This window comes from Channa argus, chromosome 10 (genome assembly GCF_033026475.1).
Source record: "Channa argus isolate prfri chromosome 10, Channa argus male v1.0, whole genome shotgun sequence".
In the NCBI taxonomy this organism is placed as follows: Eukaryota; Metazoa; Chordata; class Actinopteri; order Anabantiformes; family Channidae; genus Channa; species Channa argus.
In genome coordinates, this window is record NC_090206.1 from 6,573,245 (window position 1) to 6,599,646 (window position 26,402).

Consider the following 26,402-nt stretch of genomic DNA (forward strand, 5'->3'; position numbering starts at 1 on the left):
GCCCCATTCACACACTATGAATTTTACTGGCTGCAGCTCATGCCTGTAAAGATTGTTGAAGGATGTGGAAGCCTTCAGACAGCTGATGTAAGTTGCATTAATGTAAACAATTGAAACTGCTTTGTTTGAAGTTATTCATGAAGTTATGGGGAAGTTTGTGAACAGAGGGACAGCATCAAATAAAAAGAAATATAATCCGCTCTGCGGTGCACCTGAAATGAGAGACTGGACAAGATCAAGTGCACACTCCAGACTGTCACATCTATTTCTTATTTGCACAATTAGCCAATGCATGATGCATTCCACTTGCCGGATCGTAGAATTTACTTGCTCTGGGCAAGTGGGCAAGCATTGATGTCAAACCCTGTGCATGTAAACCTGTTCCCCAAATTACCAGAGAAACCTAATTTTTCTGAGAAAGCTGGTTACCTAAGTGCATGTACACCTCAACCCACCTCAGCAACATTTTGTAGCAGGGACATATGCAACCTGCAGGTAATGTAAATGGTTTTTGTGTTATACATGTTGATATATCTAATATCTACTACAAGTACATTTGGGTGCAACAGTTGGCATCCCCTTATTTAGAAAATGGCACAAATGTAAAACCAAGATTTTTTTTTTCATTAAAATTTATTGCACTTTGAACTTTGCAAAATTAACCCTAAACCTAATGTAATCCATAGTCAGGTTGTACAAATGTTCTGTTGTCATCAGAAGTGTAAAAAATTGTATAAGTATATATAAACGTATAGCAAACGTTATAGTATTGTGTATTATACTATATATGAAAATACTGAAAATGAAATGACTGCACAAGTTTGTCTCCCCTTGAATAATTAAAAATAGCTTTAAATAAGAAGACACATTTGTACACGTTCAGTGTACATAAAATATGATGTATCTTTGATTAAAATAAGGACACTAAGTAAAGAACAAACTGCGTTATGTGAATTAGTTCCAGTCAGAAGGTGGCAGCAGTGCAACAAAATAAATGCCGACTGTCGTAAAACCAATGCCCGACTGCCGTAAAACGAATGACGGGTGCCGTATATTGTCACTGAAGACGACGCTACAACTGAAAATAACATGGCACAAAGCGAAATGAAACGTGCAATTGATAGTTCTGAAACAGATGTATTTTCTCAGAATACCAAGAGAGCGAAAGCTGACAACGAGAATGGCCGAGGGGAAGCTGTAAAAGAATCCGAGCGAGAGAATACGCTTTCTGGCTTCCTAACAACGGCTGTTTTGAGTGACTCTGCCCGTGAGAAAACCATCTTCATCCATGGGAAGGTTGCTAACTTTTTTGTTTAAAGGATGAAAAGTGCATAAGATTTGTGTCCAGTTAAAGGCATCTGAGTTCACCAAAGAATACAATTAGAGGGATCTCGTATTTAAGCGTTATGTTTCTCGTAATTACGAATTAAGGTGTCAAATTTAAGTTTTCTGAGAGTAGTTGACTAAAAGGAAAGGTTTTTGTACCCAAATCCATTTAAACTAACTTATCCATAGACTGAGTTAAAACGGATATCCGGTTTCTTATTCCAAAATAAAAGATTCAAAGTAACATAAGTGATGAATATTACGAGTTGTAATTTGTCAGTTTTCTGTATTTTTTCTGTATTCTATTGCAGGCAAAATATAAACATTATTGGTTCACTTGGACAGAGAAATGCTTCACATATCACATAGTTACTGTGAATATGCATAAAACTGCTCTCTGCTAAAGATGGACTTGGGCATATTATGCATGTTTATTTGAAGGCTGTAGGGCTCTGTTGGTAAGACAGTCGTCCACGGACCACAGCGTCAGTGGTTCAATCCCCGGTCCCAACTATATGTTGAGGTGTCTCTGGGCAAAACACTTAGCCGTTTTCACACACACAGTCGTTTTCCCATTCCCAACTCTGCAGTGCTTGTCCAAGCCCGGTAGAAGTTGGGGAGGGTTGCATCGGGAAGGGCATCCGGCGTAAAAACGTAACCAAATCAAATCAAATCTATTTATTAATATTTACCACCAAGTGGCCTATATTAAGCTTGTATACATGCCTGTGGAAGTCGGTGTCACATTGTATTATTTGCCATTGTCGCTATGTTTAGACCAATTAGTACATTCGTGACATGTGATTTACTGTACTTCGGTGTATGATGCATCAATAAGCATTTTGTGCCAGTTGACTTTGAAAAAATTTAATTGTTCACATTATCACCAGCTTGCTGATCAGGAGGCTGTGGTCATCCTGGAGAAGACACCGTTCAGAGAAGAAACCCTTGCTGAGATCTTCAATGGTTCCAAGCTAAAGCTAGATATGAAAAACGATATCTACAGCACATATCGGCTCCAGGCTCCCCCTCACCTCAATGGTACAGTTAGAAAGGCATAATATCACTGAACATTTTATGTGTCCAAGAGGAATGTTACATATCCTATCCTGATTGTTTCTATTTTGCAGAGATAAAGACAACAGTGGTGTGTCCAGCAACAGAGAAGCATGTAAACAAATATAAGCATCAGGAGAGTTTCCTGGTGGAAGAAGCATGGGAGGACTATCAGTCCATTACATTGCCATACATTCAGGAGCAGAGTTTCAGTGTGCAGGTCAGTGTCATTAAACCTTCTCCTAAATCCACTTTTGCATGTGCAAAATTAACTGCGTTCTCTGTCACTTTCCCCCTTCAGTGGGTATACAACATCCTGGAGAAGAAGGCTGAGGCTGAGAGGATAGTTTTTGAAGATCCGGACCCAGAGACTGGCTTTGTCCTCCTCCCTGACTTCAAATGGGATCAGAAACAGGTGAGAGACCGGGGATATTGACCACAGCAGTAGTAAACATGAAGAGGTAAAAAAAGACACAGCTCATCTGTTTAGAATCTCACAACTAATGAGGTAATTGGCAACAGGTCCGTATCATGAGCATTGCAGAAAAGCTCTCAAACGGATGGTCCATCACTCTTTGATACAATGTCTTTGTTGCCTTGTGAAAAATGTTCCTCAACATAAAAAAAATTCATGAATTGTATTTTTTGGGATAAATGTAAAATATCCACATCTGTGTAGACTCCATTAAATCTGAAACGACATATGCTGCTATCCAGACTTCTTCTTCATTTGAAGTCTTGCTTATTTCAGCACACAATGTCAAATCACATTGGCCTAAAAGAAGGCTGACCATGCACATTGGAATAGTCTAAAGAAGAGGTCATCCTGGAAAAAAGCTTATTCTGTTACTTGAAAAAAGATGTTTCAAAATCCTGAGCCACCAAAGGGTGAAAATATGAATTGAATTAGTTTCACCACCTCAACCACAAATGCCAGACTTTACGTAGGATATCATGGCAGATGGTATAAACAATAATAACAAATAATAACAAATTTAATTCGCAAAGGTTTGTCAGCATCTTTAAGAAAAGAATAAGGACTTGATGTATATTAGAATTATCACCCAGCCTGGGTTTCAACATTTGATATTTGTTTTTTTGCTAACAGAAAAAGATTTCAGATGATGTCAAAATTATTTTATTATCTTGTTTAAGAAAACGTCGTGTCTCAATAAGTGACTACTCCTAATCTGGTGACACTATAACTTGAGAAATGTAGAAATCAATATTAACTCTTATCCAAACCTCTGAACTTTAACCTTTTAAATGCAACTCTCACGGAAAGTCAGAGAGCAACTGGGATCTACGATCAGAGACTTGGGTAACTAGTCTAAACAGATCCACAACATTTGTTTTTTCTCTTTCAGGTAGATGATTTGTACCTAATTGCCATAGCACATAAGAAAGATATTGGGTGTCTCAGAGACCTAACTTCAGATCATCTACCATTGCTGCAGAACATCTTCCAGAAAGGAAAGGTATGGTTATCATTTACCCTGGATTTTCGAGCCCTGTTTTTCAGATCTATTGTCAGGTTGGCTGGATAATATTGTTGACTATTTGACCTCATCCTTGTTCTGTTAGTTCCTACTAAATCATGTTGAGATGTTTTCCTGTCAACATATGTGTCATCCCAGACCTACTTTGGAGCAGGTTTGTCATTGGGTTTAGTCAGTGTTAACAAGATACCCCCCTGATATGAATAATGTTGCACCAGGAAGTCTTTCCAGTTATGCATACTCATTCTTCACTAAACCCTTGAAATCATTGCAAAATAATAAGAGCTGAGTTTAACAGTGAGAGCTGCACAGTGCAACAAAGGTCTAAATGAATAAATATGAGGTTAATCTGTCAGCAGCAGCAGTCTGATGACATTCCTGGCAGCTTTTCACCGCAGCCAAAAGCTGTTAATATCAGTCGGCCATCAACAGGCATGTGTGGTAGTCACATGTGCACTAGGGAGTCATGGGATAACACAAATCAGATATTAAGGATAAATAAAAAATAAATAAATTTACCCAAGAGTCTGCACAATGAATGTTAGTTTAGGGCTAAGAAAACACACAGTCACCAGTTTACAGAATATTCTAACTTTTTTTGCACTTGCTCTGTAAATGCGCAGAATATAAAATTGATTCAACGTCAAATCAGTACGTATGGCTTAGTCAACAAACATGAGAGTGTGCAGTTGTCCCTGATGATTGAGTCCAGCTTTTGTAATCCACTCCTCAAGTTAGTTTGAAGAACCGACAAAACAGAATAGCTTTAGAATTAGAACATCCATTATAGAACCTGAATCTTTTTAGCAACATACAAAAAACAGGGCCCTGCCTGGCAAAGTCTTGTTGGAGGTAGAGAAACAGAAAACATCCTCCAGCTCCCTCGGCTACCATTAAAGTGACACATGAGCTTTCTAATCATCATATACAACCAATTAAGTCATTACTTTCCATCTAAGACAATATATACTGTACTGTGATACAAATGGGGTCATGATATTGATGTGTTTGTGGTTTAGGAGGCCATTCTGCAGCGCTACAACCTTCCCGCCAGTAAGCTGAGAGTGTACCTGCACTACCAGCCATCCTACTACCACCTCCACGTCCACTTTACCAAGCTGGGCTATGAGGCACCAGGCTGTGGGGTGGAGCGCGCCCACCTCCTCGCAGACGTCATTCAGAACCTCCAGTCTGATCCCCAGTACTACAAGACTCGGACCCTGTACTTTCCCCTGAGAGCAGACAGTGGACTGCTTGGAAGGTTCAAGGAGGCGGGGAGACTGTAACATACTGTACACACATGTACTTGTTATTTTCAGATTGTCAAACCCAATCCAAGCATCCAAGTTTAGATTTTATACATTTACCAGAAATTAGGTATTCTAGTATATACATATTTCAAGCAGTTCATAATGACAGATGTTGCATATTTAATAATATTTGAAGAGTGTGTACATCTTTTTTATAGTTTTGTTTTTCTTTATATTAATTCTGATTTTTATTTTGCGAAAAGTACATAAATCATTGTTTATAATGTCAGTTTTTTGTATTTTTTATATGTTTTTATGTCTTTTAAATTGAATGCTGTCGCTATAATAAATTCATGTTTATATTTAAACTGTTGGCTTATTTAAAAATGTTGGATTAAATAAGCTGAGGATAAAAAGGTTTTATCAGTTATTAATTTGTTTTTTGTTTTTGCCATTTTCTGCAACTGCAAAAATAGGACATTTTTTTTGTAATGTAAGGCTCTTTAACAATCATGTTTCATATTCAAAATTACTTTTAGGTATGTAGAAGTTCTTACTCTAACTGTGCTACAACAGTAGGTGGCAGGGTCAATCCTAAAAGGATCAGACTTGACTGGATAGTCTGGGTTACTGTGTCCTTTTTTACAAATAAATCATAGAACCTGTTATTTAAAAAAAAAAAAACAATACAATATTTAACCTGACTCTGCTTACATACATCTAGAGTTAAGATATAACGTTTAGTTGGATTGATACACACAGTGGATTCACAGCTTTATGTATATGAAGTTAATTGCTGGTACAGTCCATATAATCAACTGTGATAGTCAAAGCTACTATTTTAAATAGGTTGTGGTTCAAAGTCTACAGGCAAAGTCATTTTCACTTCTTAGGGTGTCCAGACTATAGCAACTAGTTTGTTAATATGGACATTTCTTCACATGCTATCAAGTCATTTGGGTGGTTCTTGAAATTCATTGTAAAATGTAAAACTACTTAATATGACTGTATTTATAGAAGAACAAAACAATCTACGCTTTACTGATCATTATATCTGGTCAAGACGCATTTTACTTGTTGAGTAGTTGGGATGTGTACTACCTACCTGCAATGATCACACTGTCCACTGACAAAGTAAAGCATAAAACACCCAAAAATCAACCTAGAAAAATATTCATATGACCGAAAGTAAAATTATGATGATTTTTTTTTTTTTTGCATATTAGACCTGTTATGCTCCTTTATGTGAATAGAAAATACAGTAGATGCCACCAAACCAATAATTCAGAATTTGCAGCGGTAGCAAAATCTTTTTGCTGAAATGAAAATTCCTTGATCAAATTCCTTTATACATTTAGGAAGAGAGAATAGACATTTTTCCTATCTCTAGGAATTTCATTTGAAAAACCTAAAAACACTGATTGAATGCTTGAAACACTGATTTACGGACAGGCCATCAATCCATAATGATACTATGTTCTCTATCAGCCAGCTACTGCATCAACAAATAAAGATGCCAGATGCAGAGAGCGGAATAAAATATAATGTTTCCTTATGAATTGTAGTGAGGTGAACACTACCACCAAGAACAACTGCGTCCGACGTGTACTTCACTAGAGTAATTGCATTAATGTGCTTAGTTCAAACTCACCTTTACTTTAAGTTAAAGTTTGTCTACTCTTGTGATTTACCCTTCATTTGACTTCCTGGATTCTGAGCCGCCCCTGAACACAGCACCGCAGAGCAGGGAGCTCCAAGGCAGGACTGAGACAAATAATCCAGTCATTAGTCCGCTAACAGCGCTCATGTCTTGGTTTCAGTCTCTGAGGGATGATTTCACACTGAGGCCGCCGTTTGACACTGAGCAGGCACGGTGAGTATCTCCAGCGTGTTTGGACGAGGTTTACACACGTACACACCAACTTCATCGCCGACAGAGTTACTTTAGCTTCGCTGTGTGTTATTGGTGGGCGCTGGTGGAGGAGATCATAATGTTTGATCGGTGATTGATGCAGGCGTTAGAGACACTGCTCTGAAAGGTTTGGAGGGTGTGTTTGTGCTTGGACGGCAGCAGAAAAGTGTGTGTTCCGTGCATGAATTGCTGGCATCACCTCCGATGTAGGTGGGCTGTTTTGGCAGTAATTAAGTCTTAGAGTCCCTGAAGCCCAACCTCGTGAGATTTTAAGGATTTTATGAGATTTCAGGCTTGTTACATAATTTTTTTAATCTTTCTCATAAATTTTCGGCTTTTTTTTTTTTTTTTAAGTGTAAAACGTTGAACAAGCTTAGGTTTGGGTTATCATCATACCAAACTTTACCTGCAAAGTGATCAACTTTACTCTCAGAGAAAGAGTTTTTAGCATTGCATCAGTTTAGAGGCTACTACTCACTGTGTCTTCTTCTGGATGAATTTGGGTCAGTAGGGTGCATTTCAGGTTGAAATCCATTTCACAGCTAGGTTTGGTGTGAACTGCCTTAAGTTACCTATTTTGCAAATTGGACTGGTTAGAAGTCACAACTGTACTGTCTATAGGTTGCCTGCTATGCTGCCAAACCTGTGAGAACTCTCTCTCTCTCTCTCTCTCTCTCTCTCTCTCTCTCTCTCTCTCTGTCAGTGTGACACAGTGTGTCTAAACTTACTGTTTGGTAAACGCAGGTCAAGGACGGGCCAGATTAAACAGTTATTTTTCTACAGTGTGGGAAACCGTGTAATCCCGAACAAAGACACTGTCTGATTCAGTACAGTACCATGTTGTCTGTCATTGTGTGCGGATGAAAGGGACTATTGATCTGGTCTAATGCTAATCTGATATTGTAAAACAGTGTTGACTTTCGGTTGCAGTGTTTCTTCGTACTGCGAGTGACAGTAAACCAAACAGAGAGTCCACTTTAAAGCCCCGGCAACCCTGATAAAACATGATATTCGACCAGTCGTTGGCAGTAAATCTAGTTAGCATTAACTGCCTGGATGGGGATATGTGAGCTTAAGGGCATCAGCGCTGGTAATCGGACTGAGCGGCTTGATAAAAATGCCTCTGTGTGGTGTGTGTGTGTGTGTGTGTGTGTGTGTGTGGCCTGTCAACTGTCACAGCCTTCCTGATCAGAGGGCTCACCAGTTCATGTCACAAGTTTTACAGAGACACATCCTGTTTACTGTTTACTAAATCCCATCACGATGAGTCTCTGATACATAAATAGACAATTGAACTGCTCCTGGGCTGTAAGTTGCACCGTGATAACTGAGTAGCTTCTGCTAGGTGTGTGAGTATGCTAAGTTCCTGAGTGAAAGTTGTGTGTGCTTGAAAAACTCAGTCGCATAATGTCTTCTGTGGATCTCGAATAACATTTAATTCTGAGTAATGTAGGATGTAGTGTTTTTTGGACCTCACCTGTACTAAGACTCAAAAACATATCTCACCCTCTGTTGCTTTTATTTTGTGTACTTTTTAACTTCCAATGGAAGTACAGTAGTAAATGGATACATAGAGTTGTAAACACAATCTGCACATTGACAGCTTCAGCCCCTTTCAGACATGTACTGGAATTCGTCAGACAAATGCGAGATTCTTTGGTATATGACCAGATTAAAAAGCAAAACACTGTCACTTCCACAGCTCTGTTTTTGCGCCATGTCGCGCCCCCTGCTCGAAGAGCCCAAGCACCACCCCATTGCCAAGTTACCCGGAGCATTTCCTCCCAAGTGAGAACGCATCTCCAGATGTTGGTTATACAGTATGTCTGAAAGGGAAACTCATGACAATGTCAGGACCCGATCCTCCTGACATTCCTCTAGAGTTCCTGTCTGAAAGGGGCTTTGGAGAGTTCACTGTCCCCAAAATGTGTAGAAGCAGACGTAGTAGTGGCCCATTCAACCAAATTCAAAACTTCAACCCACTAAAGGCAAGCATGGTAGGGCAGTGTCATGTTTGTCTGTTATATATGTCAGGATAATTACTCTCATTGATAAGAAGTTTGTCATATGAAAAGTGACATGCTGACAGTCCACACTGTAAGACAGTGCTGTGCAAGAAATGTTTCATTCATGTTTTATTTTTTAATGAAATAAATACGTTAATTCTGTTTAGTATTCGATGATCCAGGGTCCAGGGATTTTAATTTTAACAGGTTTGTAAATGTATCCTAATGTGTCTTGTTACCCAAAAGACAGTGGTGAATTTTACTATTGTCATAAATATTGTCATGGCAAAATATTGTTAAATAACATGTGTAAGTCTATATTGTCCATTCCTAAACCCTTAAAATTTGGTGATGAAACACACTAGACTACTCGGATTTGGTCACAGGAGCCATTTGGGAAGTCAGCAAGATGTATCACACACCAGACCAATCAAACTGGTCGTCTTAGAGCCAGACTGCGTGTGAAACTGACAGCATTTGCCAAGATCCTAAAATTAGCTATCGAACCAACTTTTGAAAGAAAGTTCAGCTCCAGCTGAGTGTTTGTTTTGCAGCCCCAGCTGATGATTTCAGATAATGAGTAGTTTTAACTAGCAACATCTTTCGGTGTATTTATGCAGTGAGTTTCGAAGTTAGATTTTCAAATATTAGCTTCACAGAAACAAGACACAGGGCACATGGAGCATAATCTCTTTGTATTGTTGTACTATTGTCAACCTATTACCATTAAAACCAAACCTACAACAAGTGCACTGGCCAGCAGCAGCTGAGCTGTATATTCCTGGGAAAAGTAAACATCGGTCCCCCAATACCCTCTCATCATCTGGGTGCATTAGGACTGTCTATGTACTGAGAAGTCACCAGAAGTGGTGACAGCACATCTGCACACTAAGAGAAGTTATGGAACATATCTCTACTAGAATTAACAAAAAAATCAATGGAAGCAATCAGATGCATGAATCATGTGTGATGTTCAACACACACACACACACACACAGATGAGTTGGTGAGCAAGTAGACTTGAAGAAAGATGTTTGGTTTTTATTACCACATAAACCTCAGCTGGGACCTGAGATGGAGAGAAAGCAGAAGAGATCAGCTTCTTGGAGGAGTGTGTTCTGTGTACAGACTGTCTCTCTGTCTCTGCCTCTCTCTCTCACAAACACACACACACCACCCAGTATGGCAGGGAGTACGATTACAGGGCTATTTACATTACAGCAGAGCAGCTAAGAAATGGGTCGAGCGAGAGAGATGATGGTTTCCAGATGTGAGGTGGAATTCAGAGCTACAGTGACTCCCTCCTCCTCTGTACAGAGAGTTGGAGAGAGATCTGGATTGGCCTGTATATGTTGTAATGGAGAGAATAGGAGACAGAGACAAGCCACAGGACAGAGAAGGAAAAGGCGTTGCACTGCTGGGGTGAGTGAGAGGAACTCAAGCCACCAGACAAAGCGGTGATGGAGAGGACAAAGGTATGGAAAGAAAGGGAGGGCTTCATGGATGGCTACAAGACTAGAGACCTTACTGTGGGAAGTGGAACTACAAATCCCCCTAAAGTTTGTAGCTATCTTGCTTTAATGAGGGTCCAGCACCAACATCATCAGTAGTGTGGCCTCACTCATTCATATCTAAAGTTAACCAGAGATCAATCTGTGGAAACTTGGCATGCAGGAACATGCATAAAGAAATCTGTTGCCCCAGTGCATGTTGGGAGAGTTCCCAGCCCAGCAGGTATTTGTCATCATCTAATCACAATATATAAACTAAAATGTATAGCTCAATAATCCAGTAGGACTAGGAAGTTCCGACTGCCTGGGGGAACGAGCCCCACTCCAAAATAGCTGGAAGTGAATATCTCTGCACTTCTGCCAGTGCTCTTTAGTGAGTCTGACGTCTTGAAAGCATATTTCTACAAGAATTCTGGTTTTATACTGTAAAGTGTCAGCGCAGTGTTAGTAAATCAATATCGTCATATGTACCTGAATGAGAATTAACAGGTCTATTTTGGCCTGATATCATCCCCATGATGGCCTGAATTAGGCCCCGGGGCTCCTTTGGGAACTGATCTGTAAACTCCACAACACTGCGTCACATGACGAACTGGTGCAGTACATGAAGAATCCAGAAACAGTCTCTCAAACAGTTTTAATTAAGACACATCGGCTAAAAACGTTTGGGGAACTAAATCAGTGTAGACTGAAACTGGTCTTCACCTTGCTGTGTGTGTGTGTGTGTGTGTGTGTGTGTGTGTGTGTGTGTGTGTGTGTGTTTCCATCCTCAAAGTTTAGAACTTGTCACCCTTCCGAACATGCTATTAGTTCACTATCAGTTTCCTCTCTCTCCCTCTCCTTCAGTCCAGACTCAGGCTCGTTTCAGGAAATACCAACATCCCCCTTTTTTTTTTTTCTTCTTCCAAGGGAAACTGACCAACATTCCTTTAGGCTCTATAAACAGAAAAGCGTAGGATTGATAGATACACACACATATACACACACTCAGGCACCAACATGGCGAGCTGTGCGATGCTCTAGGATCAGTTTCACATGTCAGCAGTGAAAATGTTCCTACACACAGACACACAGACGTTGAATAGTTTTGTTAAAAAAAACTTTAGGCCAATTTTAGGAGGTAAAAGGACCGAGGGGCCATGTGTTTCATATACTGAAATCATAAATCTTTAGTCATATGGGCAAATTTAGATTCTTTCCCAGAAGCTTTTTTTCATTTTCAAGTTTACAAAGTCATGAGTAAATATTACAAATATGCTCAAAATGAATGTGCTGGTACTGATGCATGAAAAGAGAAAAACTCTACTTTCGTAACTTCAAAAGCTGCTCTAATCAAGAAGGATATAATGACAAATTTTATATACATTCTGTGTAATATGAAAGATGTCACTTATGGTTATGACCTGTTGTTAGAAATTCAAAAATCTTACCTCAGGTTTGGGGGACAATCAATGTTAGAATTGTTAAAGCAGCTTATGAGTTGTTTTCACTTTTATTATTTTCATTGATGTTGTTTTCAGCCAGAAATGATGTTGTTTATAATTCTTAACACTATCATCTGCTTCTTTTCTTTTTTCTTTTTTTTTTGTACTGCTGCTTGGTAATTTATCAGATTTATATTGCATCATGCTGAAGTAATTTATCCTGTGTTCTCAGTTCGGATCAACCAAATTTTGAATTGGATGTTATTATTATTCTCGGGGCTGTTCGGGTTGCGTGTGACTGCGTCTTTATTTTTTTATTATTATTATTATTTTTTGCATTTTGGGTTTAGAGCAGCACAGTGGTGGAGTAGTCAGTGCTGCTTTCTAAGAGCTAGAAGGTCCCTGGTCCATATCCTGGCCAGCTGTGGCCTTTCTGTGTGGAATTTGCATGTTCTCCCAAACCTCTGCTACCATGAACAGGAAAAAGATTATGGATGGATGGATGTTTGGTTTAGGTGGGTCTTCCATTTGTATACACCATGCAGCAGCTGCTAGTTGTTTCACCTTTCAGTATTTAGGCCATAAAGCCCAGGTCAAAAGTCAATACGTCTACAGAGCGGCGCAAGAGAAAGACATCTTATCAAGCTATTAGTGTCTCTATTACAAAAAATGAAAAACCGATCATCAGTTGGTGAGTTGGTTAGTCTTGGGTTTGATTCCATAAATCATTTGTTTAATAATTTAGTTGTCATTGCTTGAAAGAAATTGGCTCAGGGTGATGAGATGAGGCATCTGCTACCACTGATGTGCCCCAGCTGGTCCAACACCAAAACCCCTTTTACAATTGTTACAACATCTACTAAATAATGCATAAAAGAATCTCCTGGGCTCTGACCAAGCAGGTTACAAGCATTACTGAGAAAAGACAAAGTCAGACACACTGATCAATTCAGCTGCATGGATGTAATCCTCAATTCTCAATTTTTTAACATTTAAACATGCAAATAAACTTTACATTATAGCCAGGATTAGCCATATTCAGGGGTCTATAGTATTGACTAGGGGGTCCAAGAACCCCTGTATTTTTCACACTACTCTCCCTGCTCCACCAAGCTCTGCATAGACCTTCAGCCCTTCATTATCAAATTGCAGTACATTAAAAAAAAAAAAAAAAAAAAAAAAAAAAGAAGCACAGAACTTTCTAGTCAAGCAGAAGTAATTGAAATTCTCTGATTGGTCTGAGGGACAAGCCTTGATCAAAAAACTCTTTGACTGGTAGATTTTCCCCTTTGACTTCACAAGACACAGTGACAACGCATCTCCACATTAAGTTTAGTTTCTGTGAAAAACAAATGAATTAACATTAAAATTGTTTAAATCCTCTCTCAGCTCTACTTCAGCCTTAGCCGGTCCTTCCTGGTGGGTTTAAGACATGTCGTGTGATGTGGCCTCCATATTGAGCATATTGAGTGTGAATGTAAAAGGATTGCTCAACCCTGACATGGCAAAACTGATCTTACTTACTGTATATTATGTTGTTGAAATGCAGCTACTGACTGGAACTGAGAAACTGACTGTTATACACTGACGTGTATGCACACACACACATACACACACACACAGGCTCTTGTCGCTTAGTCTGTATCCGTTTCAACATGTTTATAATGAAAAATGAATCACACAGACAAGTTTCAGTTTGGGCATGCAAGGATTGAGAAATATATTCCACTCTAGAGACAATCTAGTGATTCATGGGATTTGGATGTTTTTCACACTTTGTTTGGCCGATTGTTAACATTGCATTTCACTAGAAACCTGATACTCTCTGTAGTTGTGTTCTGAATACATTCAGATCAAAGTTCCTAATGACAGAGAAAACATTTTTCACTTTCACCTGAAGTCTTTTTAATCCTTGGACTCTTCAAACCTGGGAAGACATGTCAAAGTCTGATTGCTTTGAACTGTAATGATCCAGCAGTGATCATTTAGGTAAAACTGGCTGCTTTTCGTGATTGTGTGTGAGTATATGTGTTGCTCTAGCAGCAGGGAATCTCAGGATCTCAATCCTTTTGTCACCTCATAGCCACACACACACACCCACACACACACAGGCGCTCTGAAGTGTAGTAGCTGTAGATTCTTAAGCTCCCTATTTATAGTAATTAACATGGACAGGCTGTTGTGCGACCACTAGGCCTCCTGCTGTGACAGAACGATTAGCATGAGACTCTGGGTTTTGTGCATTTGATGGCCAGTGACATGCAAGAGTGGAAGCTGTCTCAAAGAGAAACTTCTAATACAGTGTTTCCACCTTTTATTCGACAATATTATTTGCTGGTTTTACCACACAATGCAGTAAAAGTAAAACAATCCCCAGCATCGTAAAGGGCCCATAGCAAGCATCTGTCAACTGAGAAACCTGATGCCGTGGTGCATTGACTGGTTTAAAATTGCATATCCATTAAATGAAAGTAGAACGGTGGTGTTCCTTATTCTTCTTAATGCTTAGTACTTCCACAATGTTCCACAATATGTCTCTGTATGAATGATAACCACGATGTGAGTTAAAGAAACAGTTATTCTCAGAAAAGTGAGACTGATATCAGCGTTGAATTCATTAACTCACACATCAAGTCCATGCAAAACCAAAATATCAAAGAACGATTAAACTAGAATAAACAAACTTTCCACCAACAAAATTTCCAGCCTGATGATGTAAATCTGATTTGTTTACAAACTAAAAATAATTTACAGACAGACTGGTACTATTGTACAATTAATACGCAGTACTTTTAAACCAAAGTATTCGTCACACAAAATACATGTTTGCATTTGTCGGTTAACCAAAGAAATAAAGTAGAGAGCCAAAAGATAAAGACGGAAAGAAAAGAAGGACGGGGGATGTGTTTAAGGGGGCAGTGCCTTGTTCACACTGGCCTCCTCTCTCCCTCCTCCCTCCTCCCTCCTTATCATCCTTCCTCCTCAAGCCCTGCCTCTACAGCATTAGCAGTGTGGTGGCCGGTGAGGAGAGGAGTGAGGCAGGCAGCAGCTTTCAGTCATTGAGACCACTGTTTCCCCCCCATAGCTGACTACTGTAAACAAGGACTTCTTCTCGAAGACACGATACTTAGTAGGAGGGAAAAAAAAACAAAAAAAAGCTTTTCTCCTGTTTTTGAAGACATAAAATTGGAATTCATCTGAAAGGGGGATCCTGGTTTTCTATCTTCCCTCCTCTAATTTGGAGCTTCTGGTGTGATATTCTGATACTTTGACAATCCCACTTTGAGTGCTGTTGTATGTGACTGCTGGAGTGGTTAAGATTTGGCTCACTGCTGTGCCTCTGCTGCCAAATGTTGGAGACAGGAGTTCTGGATGAAATTTGACTTTGAAGGAGCTTAAAGAGGGGGACTCCAGGCTCAAAAGAGAAAGCGGTCTTCTTGTGGAGTGGCCTCTTGTCTGTTGTAAAGGTTTTAAGCAGGGAAAGGGAGACTGCAGAGGAAGTGCTAGGTATTGGGCTTGAGGGTTTTAAAATTCACAGACCATCTGACATTTCTTTTTGCAAAGACGGAGATTCACATAGTCATTTTTGGTAAAACACATTTTTAAAATCGCCATTTCAGCATTACAGCATGGCTGGGATGTATGGATGCTTCAAGGGCAGGAAGTAAGTTTCTGTTCTCAATCACTACCTGCAGATTGCAAAATCTTGTTTTCACATTTCACCTGGCAGCATTATATCACTCATCTGTATTGATTCGTCCAACTGCACATTCATGGCATAGAAACATTTCTAATCTCATGTGTCACATATAGCTATTTATTTAATTTGAACTTTTTGCATTTGGTCATTTGGCTCTTTGAAATAATTTTACCCATTCAGCATATCACTATATTTTCATAGAGGCTGTAGTCACGGTTGTAATACTAACAGTAGCAACTAATGCAACATGCCTGGTAAATTGATAGTAATACATACAGCTACTGTAACTACATATTTCTTCAAGCACAGACAATAACAACAAATATTTTCTTCAACAACCAGTGATTCTAATTTGCCTGTTGGCGATCTGCCCAGAGTTGACACCGTCTTTTGTTGCAGCAGCCTAATCAAGCTTTTGTTTCTCTTTGTTTGTTGAGACAATTGATGGCTTGTGGTCGACACCAGCAGTCAGCTGTGTGACTCAGAGCTGATTGACTGAAGTGACTTATTTACGCACTCATTCCCAGAAGTTTTGTAGAAGCATGTGGATGATCACGGTTTCCTTTAAATGTCTGTGCTACAAGTCCTATTGTTGGTCAATTAATAGCCTTGAGTACTTTTAGACATTTTTTCGTCATTTGACATGTTTTCTTTCATAGCTGATGGAGGTTTTCTGTGATTTAGTGCCTGGAGTCGGTTATATATAGGACTTTGGGCTTGGCACTGTGTGACTGGACCACAGAGAGCTGGAATAATGACTGCCTCTAAGCACTTTGACTACAGTCAAGCAACTTTTTTGTGTGTGGTTTTGAGCTCACTGATAGCCCTTCCACTCGCTTTGTCTCTGTCCTTTCAGCATTATAGCACGACAACAATACCATCTTCTATTGCCCTCTCAGCAGAGCTAACAAACATTTAGCTTGTGTGTGTCTCACGGAGAAAAAGAGAGGATGAGCTGCACGACACAGATTCAACTCAAGAACCACAACTTGATTCATACTATAGATTACTCCCTTCTTCCTGCATACTACAAAAAGCACACAGATGGTTTATGTAAAATAGATCTGTTGCTTTTACACTATAAAAGCTGACATTAGAGTGAAGCTATACTTGATAGACAATATGAGTAGAGTTTGCACAATACAACTAGTGCAACTAGGTTGAAATAGAATTGTGTTTAAATCATCACATTTGCATTTATAATAAAATCTATTTGGCTGTTTGTTGTAAAAATAACAAAAAAACAAAAAAACAATAACACAGAATTTCACAATATTGACACTCTTTAGTTTTAATAGTCTCATGACACATGGATGGTAGATGAACTGAAGCTTTTTTTAGTTTTATCACACTGGATCTTGCCTGTATGAAAGTGCTCAGGTTGTGTTTTTGTGTTGCAGAAACATTTAGTGCTTAGCTGTTGACAAAACTGCGCAACTCCATTGCAAATGATGCATTCGTTGCTCAAAGTGAGATGTATGTACCCACATGTTTACTGTAGTAAAAGGAAAAAAATGTAAGTACTGATATAAAGTATCTTTAGACATCGATAATTAATTAGATTTTTGTATTTAGTAAAGATTAACTATTACTCATAATTCCCTAAACTATTGCCAAAACCAAGACGTTTTAGTTATTGCTTTGCTTTGATTTTTAGTACATTTCAAGAACTTATTTAATACATTTTACTTAAACTTTTTTTAAACTTAAAATCTACACCATTATATTATGGGTCACTTTTTTGCCACTTTTTCACGTTTTTTGAAGTAAATAATGATTATGTTTTTACAGTGTACATGTACTTACCAAGACCTACTTTTAACATGGGAACTCGAGTAGATGATATTTGCCTCCCATTTAAGTGGTTTGAGGCCGAAGATCATTTCCGTTTTAAGCAATAAAGAATTTTAATTCCCGTGTTACATTTTAAAAATCTGTGAATGATTTTCTTCTTTGTTGTTTAGAAACAAACAACTAACACAATCTCAAATCCACAGGCTTTGACTTTGTGTCACAGCTTGTGAATTTAGTCATTAGAATATTTCCACATACAGTATGAAATTGTGACTACCAACGTTTGTTGTCCAAATATTTTAACACATTGGCCAGATGCACCACAAAATCTGTGATTGGTCCAGCTGGACCTTCTGACTCAATGGGTTCAGTGTTTGTACAGCCTGTCTCCTGTCTGTTTCTGCCTTGCAATCATTTCAGTAAAAGCAACTAATGTTCATCATCTGCTTTGCTTTGTTTGCAGTTTCCCTTCTTTTGTAAATTTCGGACAAAAACATTTTTAATTGACCATGACTTAACGTAAAATAGGTGCAAGTAAAAACTTCCAAGGGGAGTGAAAACTTTGTATAGGCACTGTGTGCTTTAGCAATACTGAAGTAATGTTACATATCATTAGCAAACTAAATAATTAGTGGTCAATTTGTGGTCATTATATATTTTTTAATGTAGCTACAGTATATGGTCCCAGATGATAATGATGTAGGTTAATGTTGCCATGTGCTAAATGGTGACTCCTCATCCTCATGGCATCTTCTTTTGTAGTTTTAAAGTGAAAATGTGGGATGTTTCGCCGCAGATTTCAACACATCTCTTAATATTTTAAAAGGTGTAGAACTCTATAGTGAAGCAGATGGGAACTTTAAGGCTGACAACAAGTGTGCCTTTCACCAGGCCCCATCTTCTCTAATGTTTCCCTTGGCTAACAGTCATTATGTAACCACAGTAAGTTCAGTTTATTCAGCAGGAATGGTGATGCAGTTGTAAATGAATGTGCACAGTGACTGATGAGGGTGTTTGGTCAGTTTCTGTCTTGAGTCCATGTAAGGCTTGTTGCTAAGAGCACAGCACCATTTCAACCAGGAGCAGAGAGGAGGTGGAAGAGACAATGTGTCAGTGGAGGGAGAAGCTGGAAGACAAGAGAAACCCCAAACCCAAAAGAATTGTTTCTAAATTGGCACCAAACCAGGGTAAAAACTTTGTGGTGCTACTGGGACAATGTTATTTTCACAGTGACTTTAAATTTGACTATTTATTCAAGACTGTCCAGTTCAGGCAAGGGATGGGAGTGAGGTTGGGACTGGGGGGTGGTGCGGTCACGTTTCCATGTCTACACCTAAAGTTCATGAGGGATCACAAAATAACTTAGAATATTGTTGCAACAAATAAAGTGCTTTATTCTGATTGTGGCTGAGATAATACTGTCTGGCATGCTGAACTAAGAAGCTTTATTCTTTGGCTTGTTTCCGACACCGTGTATCTGTCGTGTTGGCATCTAGTGTGGTGTTTGTTGTATATTTTTATCTCCTGTTTTCTATGGCAGGTTTTATAATCCATATGGATGTGGCACAAATCAAATCTCATTTTACTTCCACAGAATTGGAAAGTGGTGTTACCGATGGTATTGCTCACATTTGGTGTTTAGTAAGTGATATTTTTTTAACACCGTGGCCAGTGAAATACAGTATTAACTAGAGCAATATTACAATGCTATACCTACATTTGATGAGCAGAGTAGCAGTTTATTTGTTGGCACTTGACGGGACTCAATGATCAGTGCTTGCAGGCTAAATGCTGTGAATTTCAAGAATGTTTTACTTTACGTGTTGGATGTTTTACATTTACAAGCAAATTGGTAGAAAGCACATTAATGAGATGTTATAATAACATCATTATGAACAATCAGAGTCGGCTGGAAATCAGGCAAAATCAGTCCTGGAGCTGCAAGGCAATGTGCACCCAGTGATTCGACTGAACGTTTCTCACCTGACACATACATCAGAAAATGTTTTCTGACTTCTTTGGTTTACATCCACGTTGTTCGGCCCACTGTACATCCACAACGGTGTTTCCGTCGCAGCCCCGTCTGCACACTCCTGCTCAGTCCATAGACTTTACATTGTGATGATGTCACGTCCTTTAAAAAGAACAATAGAGTTTACAGCTAACTCAGCAGTTCACCTAATGGACATTTTTCACATATTAATTCAGTCATTTTTTTCCTGTACAGTGGCTTTGAGATTGATGCCTATGTTCTGCCATTTTGGTTCCCTGACAATAATTAGTTTTGTCTTTTTGGAAGTAGAGACATTTTTAAACTTTGTAAAGATGTTGGTCATGTTCCTCTTTAAATCAGTTCTCTACCCTAAAACTAATTGAACTAATTCTCCTTATTACAGTAACTAACTACAGACTCAAATCTTTTGTGCACTTTATGTTACGGGAACATTAAAATACCAGTGGGAGTTAGAGTTCAGGACTGAAGCGTAATAATAAACGCTGCTTATCCAATCAGAACAGAAGAAAATCAGATCATCTTATCATGAAGCGTTTCTGAGTATAATAACTCGTAAGTGTATCGATATTTAGTTTCACACCCCTGGTACTGAAGGCCATGTTCCCAGTTTGGCATGTGCAGCTGGAAAAGAGGCAGAGAAACAACAGGGGGAAAGGATGGTGAGATAAAGAGAAAGGAATAAAATAATGAGGGTTGCGGGAAATTTAATGAGCTGTTAGTGTGTAGTTGTGTTATTTGGCCTTATTGTGTTATATATCCTTTTAAGGCCTTTTGGCTCAAATTATAGTTAATGAACATTGGTTAGATGATAAAAAGCTTTAACATGTGTTTTGTTAACATCGTGGGACGAGAATGATGGCAGCGTGAAAAATGTTGATGCCAGAAGGATGCTGCTGTTTTTACATGTTTTTCTCCGTTAATGTTTTATAAGAGAACATGTGTGGCAGAATGGCAAAATAATAAGCAATAATAACTAAGCAAAGTGATACCACTGTCATGTATCCATTTTAAATACACAGATCAGCTGCAGGCTGCGCAGAGAGTCCATGCTGACCCCTGTCAAGCACAACATTAAATGTACCAGCATTAGTATTAATTTGGCTGCTGGTTGCTGCATAAAGCTGAGTTCAAATTTGGACAGTTGGGTATTTTTGAATAAGTGAGATACTTACAATAGTCATCTCATTTAAAACTGTCTACTTCTTTCTGTAGCAATTGTTTTTTTTGGTTGTTTGTTTTTAATTTTGGAGAGCAATCATCTGGTCTTTATTAGAAAATTGATGAAGTTCTAAAAGTTTTCTTTAGGAAATTTTGCATGCTACATCATTAGTGCTGTCACCTCACAGAGAGAAAGTCCCTGGTTTGAATCCACCTGCCAGCTGCAGTCTTTCTCTGTGAGGTTTGCATGTTCTCCCAGTGCTTGCATGGGTTTTCCTATGGGTACTATTAAATTAGCCAAGTTCAAGTTCATACTATATATGACCTGATCGGTTTGTACCAATGATCCCCGTTTGCCTGATCGCTGGTATCGTCTCAAGTAGTCCCGTGACCACTACTGGGACAGTAGAGTTCGGAATAAATGGATGAATTGACATATAATATGTTTACACACTTAGAAGTTGACATCACTGCTGCTTATTACCTTTTATTTACCTTTATGATTTCAGCTACATGGAAAAATCCCTGTAACTTTGCTTGGGTTCTTTTTTGACTCATGTGTGCATCTGTCTTTTTCTCTCTCTGTGGAAATCGAAGGCTTGTGGCTCATCATGGACCCACTAACATCATATAATGCAGACCAATCTATCTGTATTTCCTCTATTCAGGGACTCATCTGCTTGTGCTATCCAGGGACTAGTTCAGGACCTGTTTTTGTGCTCTGAAATACAGTGTAATTGTGTGGCCAAGCAGCCTTAAATAGGACTTTGGCTTTTTTACGATTTCCATGTGGATCTTATTTGTGATCTGCTGAAAATGGTCATTGCTACTGTAATCAGGTGTGGGGTTTTTTTGTGTGTGCTTTTATTTCTAAAAATAATACTATGGGTTATCAAAAACCACACGAATAATATGAATAAGCAGGTTTGTTTCAGGAGATGGAATGTACAATAGGAAACTGAATTTCCTTCACAAACACTTAGTGTTTTCTGCTCTAGCAGCCTTCACGTGACTTAGGGTTAGCACTGCATTTACTGGGTACAGCCACACGGCTCAGAGGGCTATTCTGTTGGAGATAATGGGAAATTGTTACTGTAATTTGATTATGTTATCTAACTGAGGTTTCCTGAACCACAGTTACAGCCATTGAAAATCTACAGCTATAGACATTTTAAAGGTATTAGACGGAATAATATATAGAATAGCTCTCTTAAAGGACCTATGCTTGTCCTTTGCTGGACTCTTAGCCTCTGTCTCTGCCACTGATTCTTTGTAAATCTCTCACTCTCATGTCCCTAATTGCTGTTGTAATATAATCAGGTCCATATTAGCCCAGTTTAGTGCTGGTGCTAGAATAGGATTAGCTCTGGAGTGGAGTGGATTTGTGTTGTAAAAGCTATAAATCCAACAGGGGGCCTACTATTAAAGCCCCTGTTAGATTCAATCATTTGTTTTAGACAGATACATGCAGCTGAAACATGAATGGGTTTATTAATTGGACCAAAAGATTATTTTCTGAGTCAACGGTCTGTCTTCTCATCAGAGTTGTCACAGCCAGACATCTGCATGTCTGTGTTGATGAGCCAGTTAGTCAGCACCATAAGCCTCTGGTGCTGTGAGCCTGGTAACACTGGTTCCTTTGAGGGATTAAGACTGGACTAGATTGGATTTTCTTTACGTCAGAAGGACAGGAACCACACAAAGTCCAGCTATCGTCATCAGTAAAAGAAGAGCTCAGTGTTCATCTATCGCCCATCATGCACTACCGTGTTTTCTTGATTGACTCTAGATGTATTGAGATTGAATTTATTTTTCCACCCTGCTAATCTGCAGAGATCACAGATGCAGGCTGATTTTTCTGTGTAGACCTGGATGCCGTTCAGTCCAGTCATGATGGATTTGTGTTGTCTGCATTTGGACGCTGTCCTGTTTGCAGCTTGTTGAGACTCACTGCACATGCCATGGGACTGAGGTGTTGGTCTGTGTGTGTCCTCACTTATGTGGGCTTCCTATCATTTAAGGATTTAGGGTCATGGACAAATATGGACATGCCCTCTTCATTCTGTGTGTGTAGGGCATTAAATTATTATTTTATCTGTCTAATAAAAGCAGACCCCATAATGCTCTGGAAACATGCAGATCCATTGGTATGTAATGAGGCTGATAAACACACACAAATACACACACTTTGTCAGAGAGAGACACACACTTTTTGGCTTCCAAATAAAACTTATTAATTGCCTATGAGCATTTACACTGTATGCAGTGTAACGCTGCGTAAGGATTAGTACTTGAAATATAACAAAGTTAATAACCAGCTGCAAGAAAGTCTAAGTCATGGAACAATGCAAAAAGGAAAATATACAGTAAAATTGGTCTGAACATTTTCAATGGCCAGATAAATATAAGAATCCAAGATGGCTGTTGGGCCTTTTAGCATTTTACAGAATACATTTGTAGAATAAGCTATATTCTATAGAATTATGTAACCATTCTCTTGTTTATGTGGATATTAAGATGGACCTGCAACTTGTTAAATGTGCCTATAAAATATAGTTTCATGGTTATCAGACAAGGCTCTTCACAGGTTTATAAGGCTCCTCACACTCTCATTAATGTGTCAGAGTGTAAAATTACAGTATGTTAAACTTTGATTCCATTTTTGCTCAATATTTGGTTAACACAGCTTTGAAATGTTACAGATTTGCCCTTGATTGTGCCCTTGATTGTGTGTGTGTGTGTGTGTGTGTGTGTGTGTGTGTGTGTGTGTGTGTATATATATATATATATATATATATATATATATATATATATGACAGTATTAGAAAGCCAACGTAATCACAGTGTCTGTGTGGATGATGACTGTAGTTTTTGTATGGTTTGTTGTATTGCTAAACAATTGTATGGTTTAGCATTCTTACATTTTTAAGATATGTTTGTTTTTATGATAAAATATCACCTGTAACTTTTGTGTGTACACACCAGTATACAAATTATATCTGGTATCTTGCAAGCTTAACTTTCCACTTGGTGAATACATTAACATATCATTACCAGCACTATATTAACACCGTTGGGATTTGCATGGCATGATATTTCACCTTGAAATATGAACATGAATCATACTGGTTTCATATGAAACCAGATGAGTAACACATTGAAAACTTTTGATTACAGAGTCCGAAATCAAATAAAGTGGTTTAAATCCTCTCCACATTTACCAACAGTGATCTTTGAGCCTTATATTTTATTAATTACTTTATATGTTTGCAATAATTACCATACTCAGTATTGGTTAGAATACATTGTTTTCTCAGGGGAGTACTTTTACTTTTGTACTGTAAGTAAAATGTTGATAATCTGCTTAGTACTGTAACTTGAGTAAAAGATTTAAAGTTGTAGTTATAGTGGAGCTTTTTTTTAGGCCAATACTCTCAGTTGGAGACTGTAAACATTTAGTTTGTGATTTGGAAAAGGTCACTACATAAAATTCAAGGTCCACTAGCTTTATTTTCTTTTCTCATGTTTCAAAGTTGTCCACATTTTAGGCCATGTGTTTGCTTAGTTACAGTAATATGTGTGATTGAGAAAAGAATTTCCCCCAAAACCCTTCGACCATCTTTGGTTGAAAACAATACTGCTTCAACTCTAAGTCTGTTTTTCCTTTTTGTCTCTCTCTCCTTTTCCTAATATTCTGTTTATCTATCTTAATGCTGCTCTTTCCCACAGCCCCTCTCTCTGACCTCTTCCCTCCCTCTGTCTTGTATTTATCCCTCTAGTCTTCCCTCTCACTCCCCCTTGCTCTTTGTGTCCCTCTGCAATCTTCAATTGCTTCTTCTGCCTTGCCGTCTTTACACATCCGTCTTTCCGCTCATCTTCTGCTTTACCTCCTCCTTCTGTTCCCCGTCATCCCTCCATTCTTCTTATAGATGAAGCGTGGGATGACACCATGGGGAGCTGGCCATGGAAGTGGGCGCAGGTCAGTCATGTTGACCCCTGACAATTTGAACTTGGCCCTTGTCCATATCATCTCATTTGCACATACTATATAAACTTGGTTTTTGGCAACCACCTGGCAACGAAGACTCCCATTTTACAAATGGACATATCCCAACTTTTTCTTTAAAGCAGTTACAGACATTACACACATTTGTGATATTTGATTGATGCAGTGAAATGACATTTTGCAGTAGCAGACATTTATGTAGGACTTTTTGTGTTCAGGTTTATTTAGTTATTAATTTTTTGAATTTTCCAAATATGAAATTCTTGGTGTCTCTCCTCAGCTCTTCATTTTTCCCTTTGTTCATAACCATGTTTCATGAACGTCTGAGTTTATCTCTGTGTGTCTTCTGTCTGTGTATCTGTTTCCTAGAGATATTATTGGGGGGGGTGGGGGTGGGGTTACAGCAAATGGATCACTCCAGCACTATCAGCTAATAATAACAACAACAACAGCATGTGTCTGTTTATGCCCATCTGATGCAAAGGTGCCAACATCAAGAGAGCTTGTGTCAGTTGTGTGTGACGATAAAGGTAAAGATAGCTACGATAGTTCTCATGACTTTCAACAAAGGTTAAGATGATGGTGATAATAGCAAAGGTTTATGTAATAATGACAAAAGGCCTTGAGCACGTCAACAAACTCTCTGGAATGTTCCGTCTGTTCCTATAATATAAACTCTCTGTAAACACAGTTGACAAGAAGCTTTCCAGCCGCTTCCTTAATAGAGAGAAAGAGCCTGTTCATGTTGACAGCAAACATGGAAAACATGGTTGACTTGTAAAGTCTTTAAAAAGCACGAATATGAGAATTTCAGAATTTCTTCCTCATATTTAAACACATTGGCTTTTTGTGTTTTTGGCCCTTATTGTTTTCTATCATCGCACTTTCACATGTAACAGACAATGCAAAATATGAATTGCCTGACTAGGTTTCCAGATTTGCAGGTCCTGCTTCAGAGATGTGTGGTTGTACAGCACTGTTACAGAATGGAGCATCTTCCCTCACGATCATTGTTTGAGTACAGACACTGGCTACTGAAACAATTCTGGTTCCTCACAGAATTAATGTTCATTAGTGAAGCTGAAACCACATTTGTCATTTGCAAATGCAGCATCAGCACCGGCTAAACATGAGAAGCTGCAGGCTCAAAGTTTTCCACATTGACTTTTGATAAATAGGCCTTTCACCATGTAGGCACTGCTGTTCCATCAAGCCAGCACATCCTATTGCAAACACTCCAGCGGTGTCAGTCTGTGGCTGTGTCCGAAATTCCTGCCTATTCACTCATTAACTACTGCCTATATAATTTTCACTACATTGTTGTTAGCAGAAAGCAGTGTGCATGACATGTTCACTGCTTTTTTACCTTTTAATGTTTGAAGTCTTAATTAGACTGCTGTATATAGTGGACATCAATATCCCAGAAATTGCATATGTCCATCATCTTGTTGTAAGTGGAACTTTCACTTGACTTTTTATGTGGACTTTACATTAAGAAAGTAGCATGAGCAGGTTTTTGGGATGTTTTGGAGGCATTCAAGGATTGTACAGAGCTTAGGTCAGTTTTGTTTCAGAACAGTTAAATTAAATACGAATTAGAATTGGATCGGCTTTATCTTGAACGGTACATCTCCAATAGCCAGGAGACATTAGCTCAAGCTAGCAGGGAAAGACTTAAAGCAGGAAACCGTTTAGTTTGGCTCTGTCCAACGTAGAAACAGTTGCCACAAGAAGCAATTGTCCAAT

At 38.7% G+C, this 26,402-nt stretch overlaps 2 protein-coding genes across 12 annotated transcripts in view; both read left to right on the forward strand.

Annotated features, from left to right (window-relative positions):
• Positions 1 to 1,040: 1,040 nt before the first annotated feature.
• Positions 1,041 to 5,497, forward strand: dcps (decapping enzyme, scavenger). The gene is made up of 6 exons (XM_067518076.1): positions 1,041 to 1,296; positions 2,217 to 2,367; positions 2,457 to 2,602; positions 2,684 to 2,797; positions 3,750 to 3,860; positions 4,901 to 5,497. Exons 1-6 carry the CDS (start codon positions 1,090 to 1,092, stop codon positions 5,165 to 5,167), a joined length of 996 nt encoding a protein of 331 aa, XP_067374177.1. The 5' UTR covers positions 1,041 to 1,089; the 3' UTR covers positions 5,168 to 5,497.
• Positions 5,498 to 6,853: 1,356 nt separating this feature from the next.
• The window catches only part of zgc:66433 (uncharacterized protein LOC321250 homolog), a 41,171-nt gene continuing 21,622 nt past the window's right edge, over positions 6,854 to 26,402 (forward strand). For 2 of the 11 annotated variants that reach the window (XM_067518070.1, XM_067518071.1), the window contains exons 1-2: positions 14,985 to 15,491; positions 15,605 to 15,648. In XM_067518070.1, coding sequence (XP_067374171.1) covers positions 15,614 to 15,648 — 35 coding nt within the window. In that variant the 5' untranslated portion in view covers positions 14,985 to 15,491; positions 15,605 to 15,613. Of the gene's footprint in view, positions 7,005 to 14,984; positions 15,649 to 24,453; positions 24,630 to 26,402 lie in introns of those variants that run through there. The other 9 variants (XM_067518064.1, XM_067518066.1, XM_067518073.1 and 6 more) reach the window with 7 other exon arrangements.

Excerpts from the sequence above, each read along its gene's own strand:
- dcps (XM_067518076.1), top strand. The coding sequence starts at position 1,090 with ATGGCACAAAGCGAAATGAAACGTGCAATTGATAGTTCTGAAACAGAT. Across the intron at positions 1,297-2,216 it reads CCATCTTCATCCATGGGAAG|CTTGCTGATCAGGAGGCTGT; the intron begins GTTGCTAACTTT and ends CATTATCACCAG. Across the intron at positions 2,798-3,749 it reads TCAAATGGGATCAGAAACAG|GTAGATGATTTGTACCTAAT; the intron begins GTGAGAGACCGG and ends TTTCTCTTTCAG.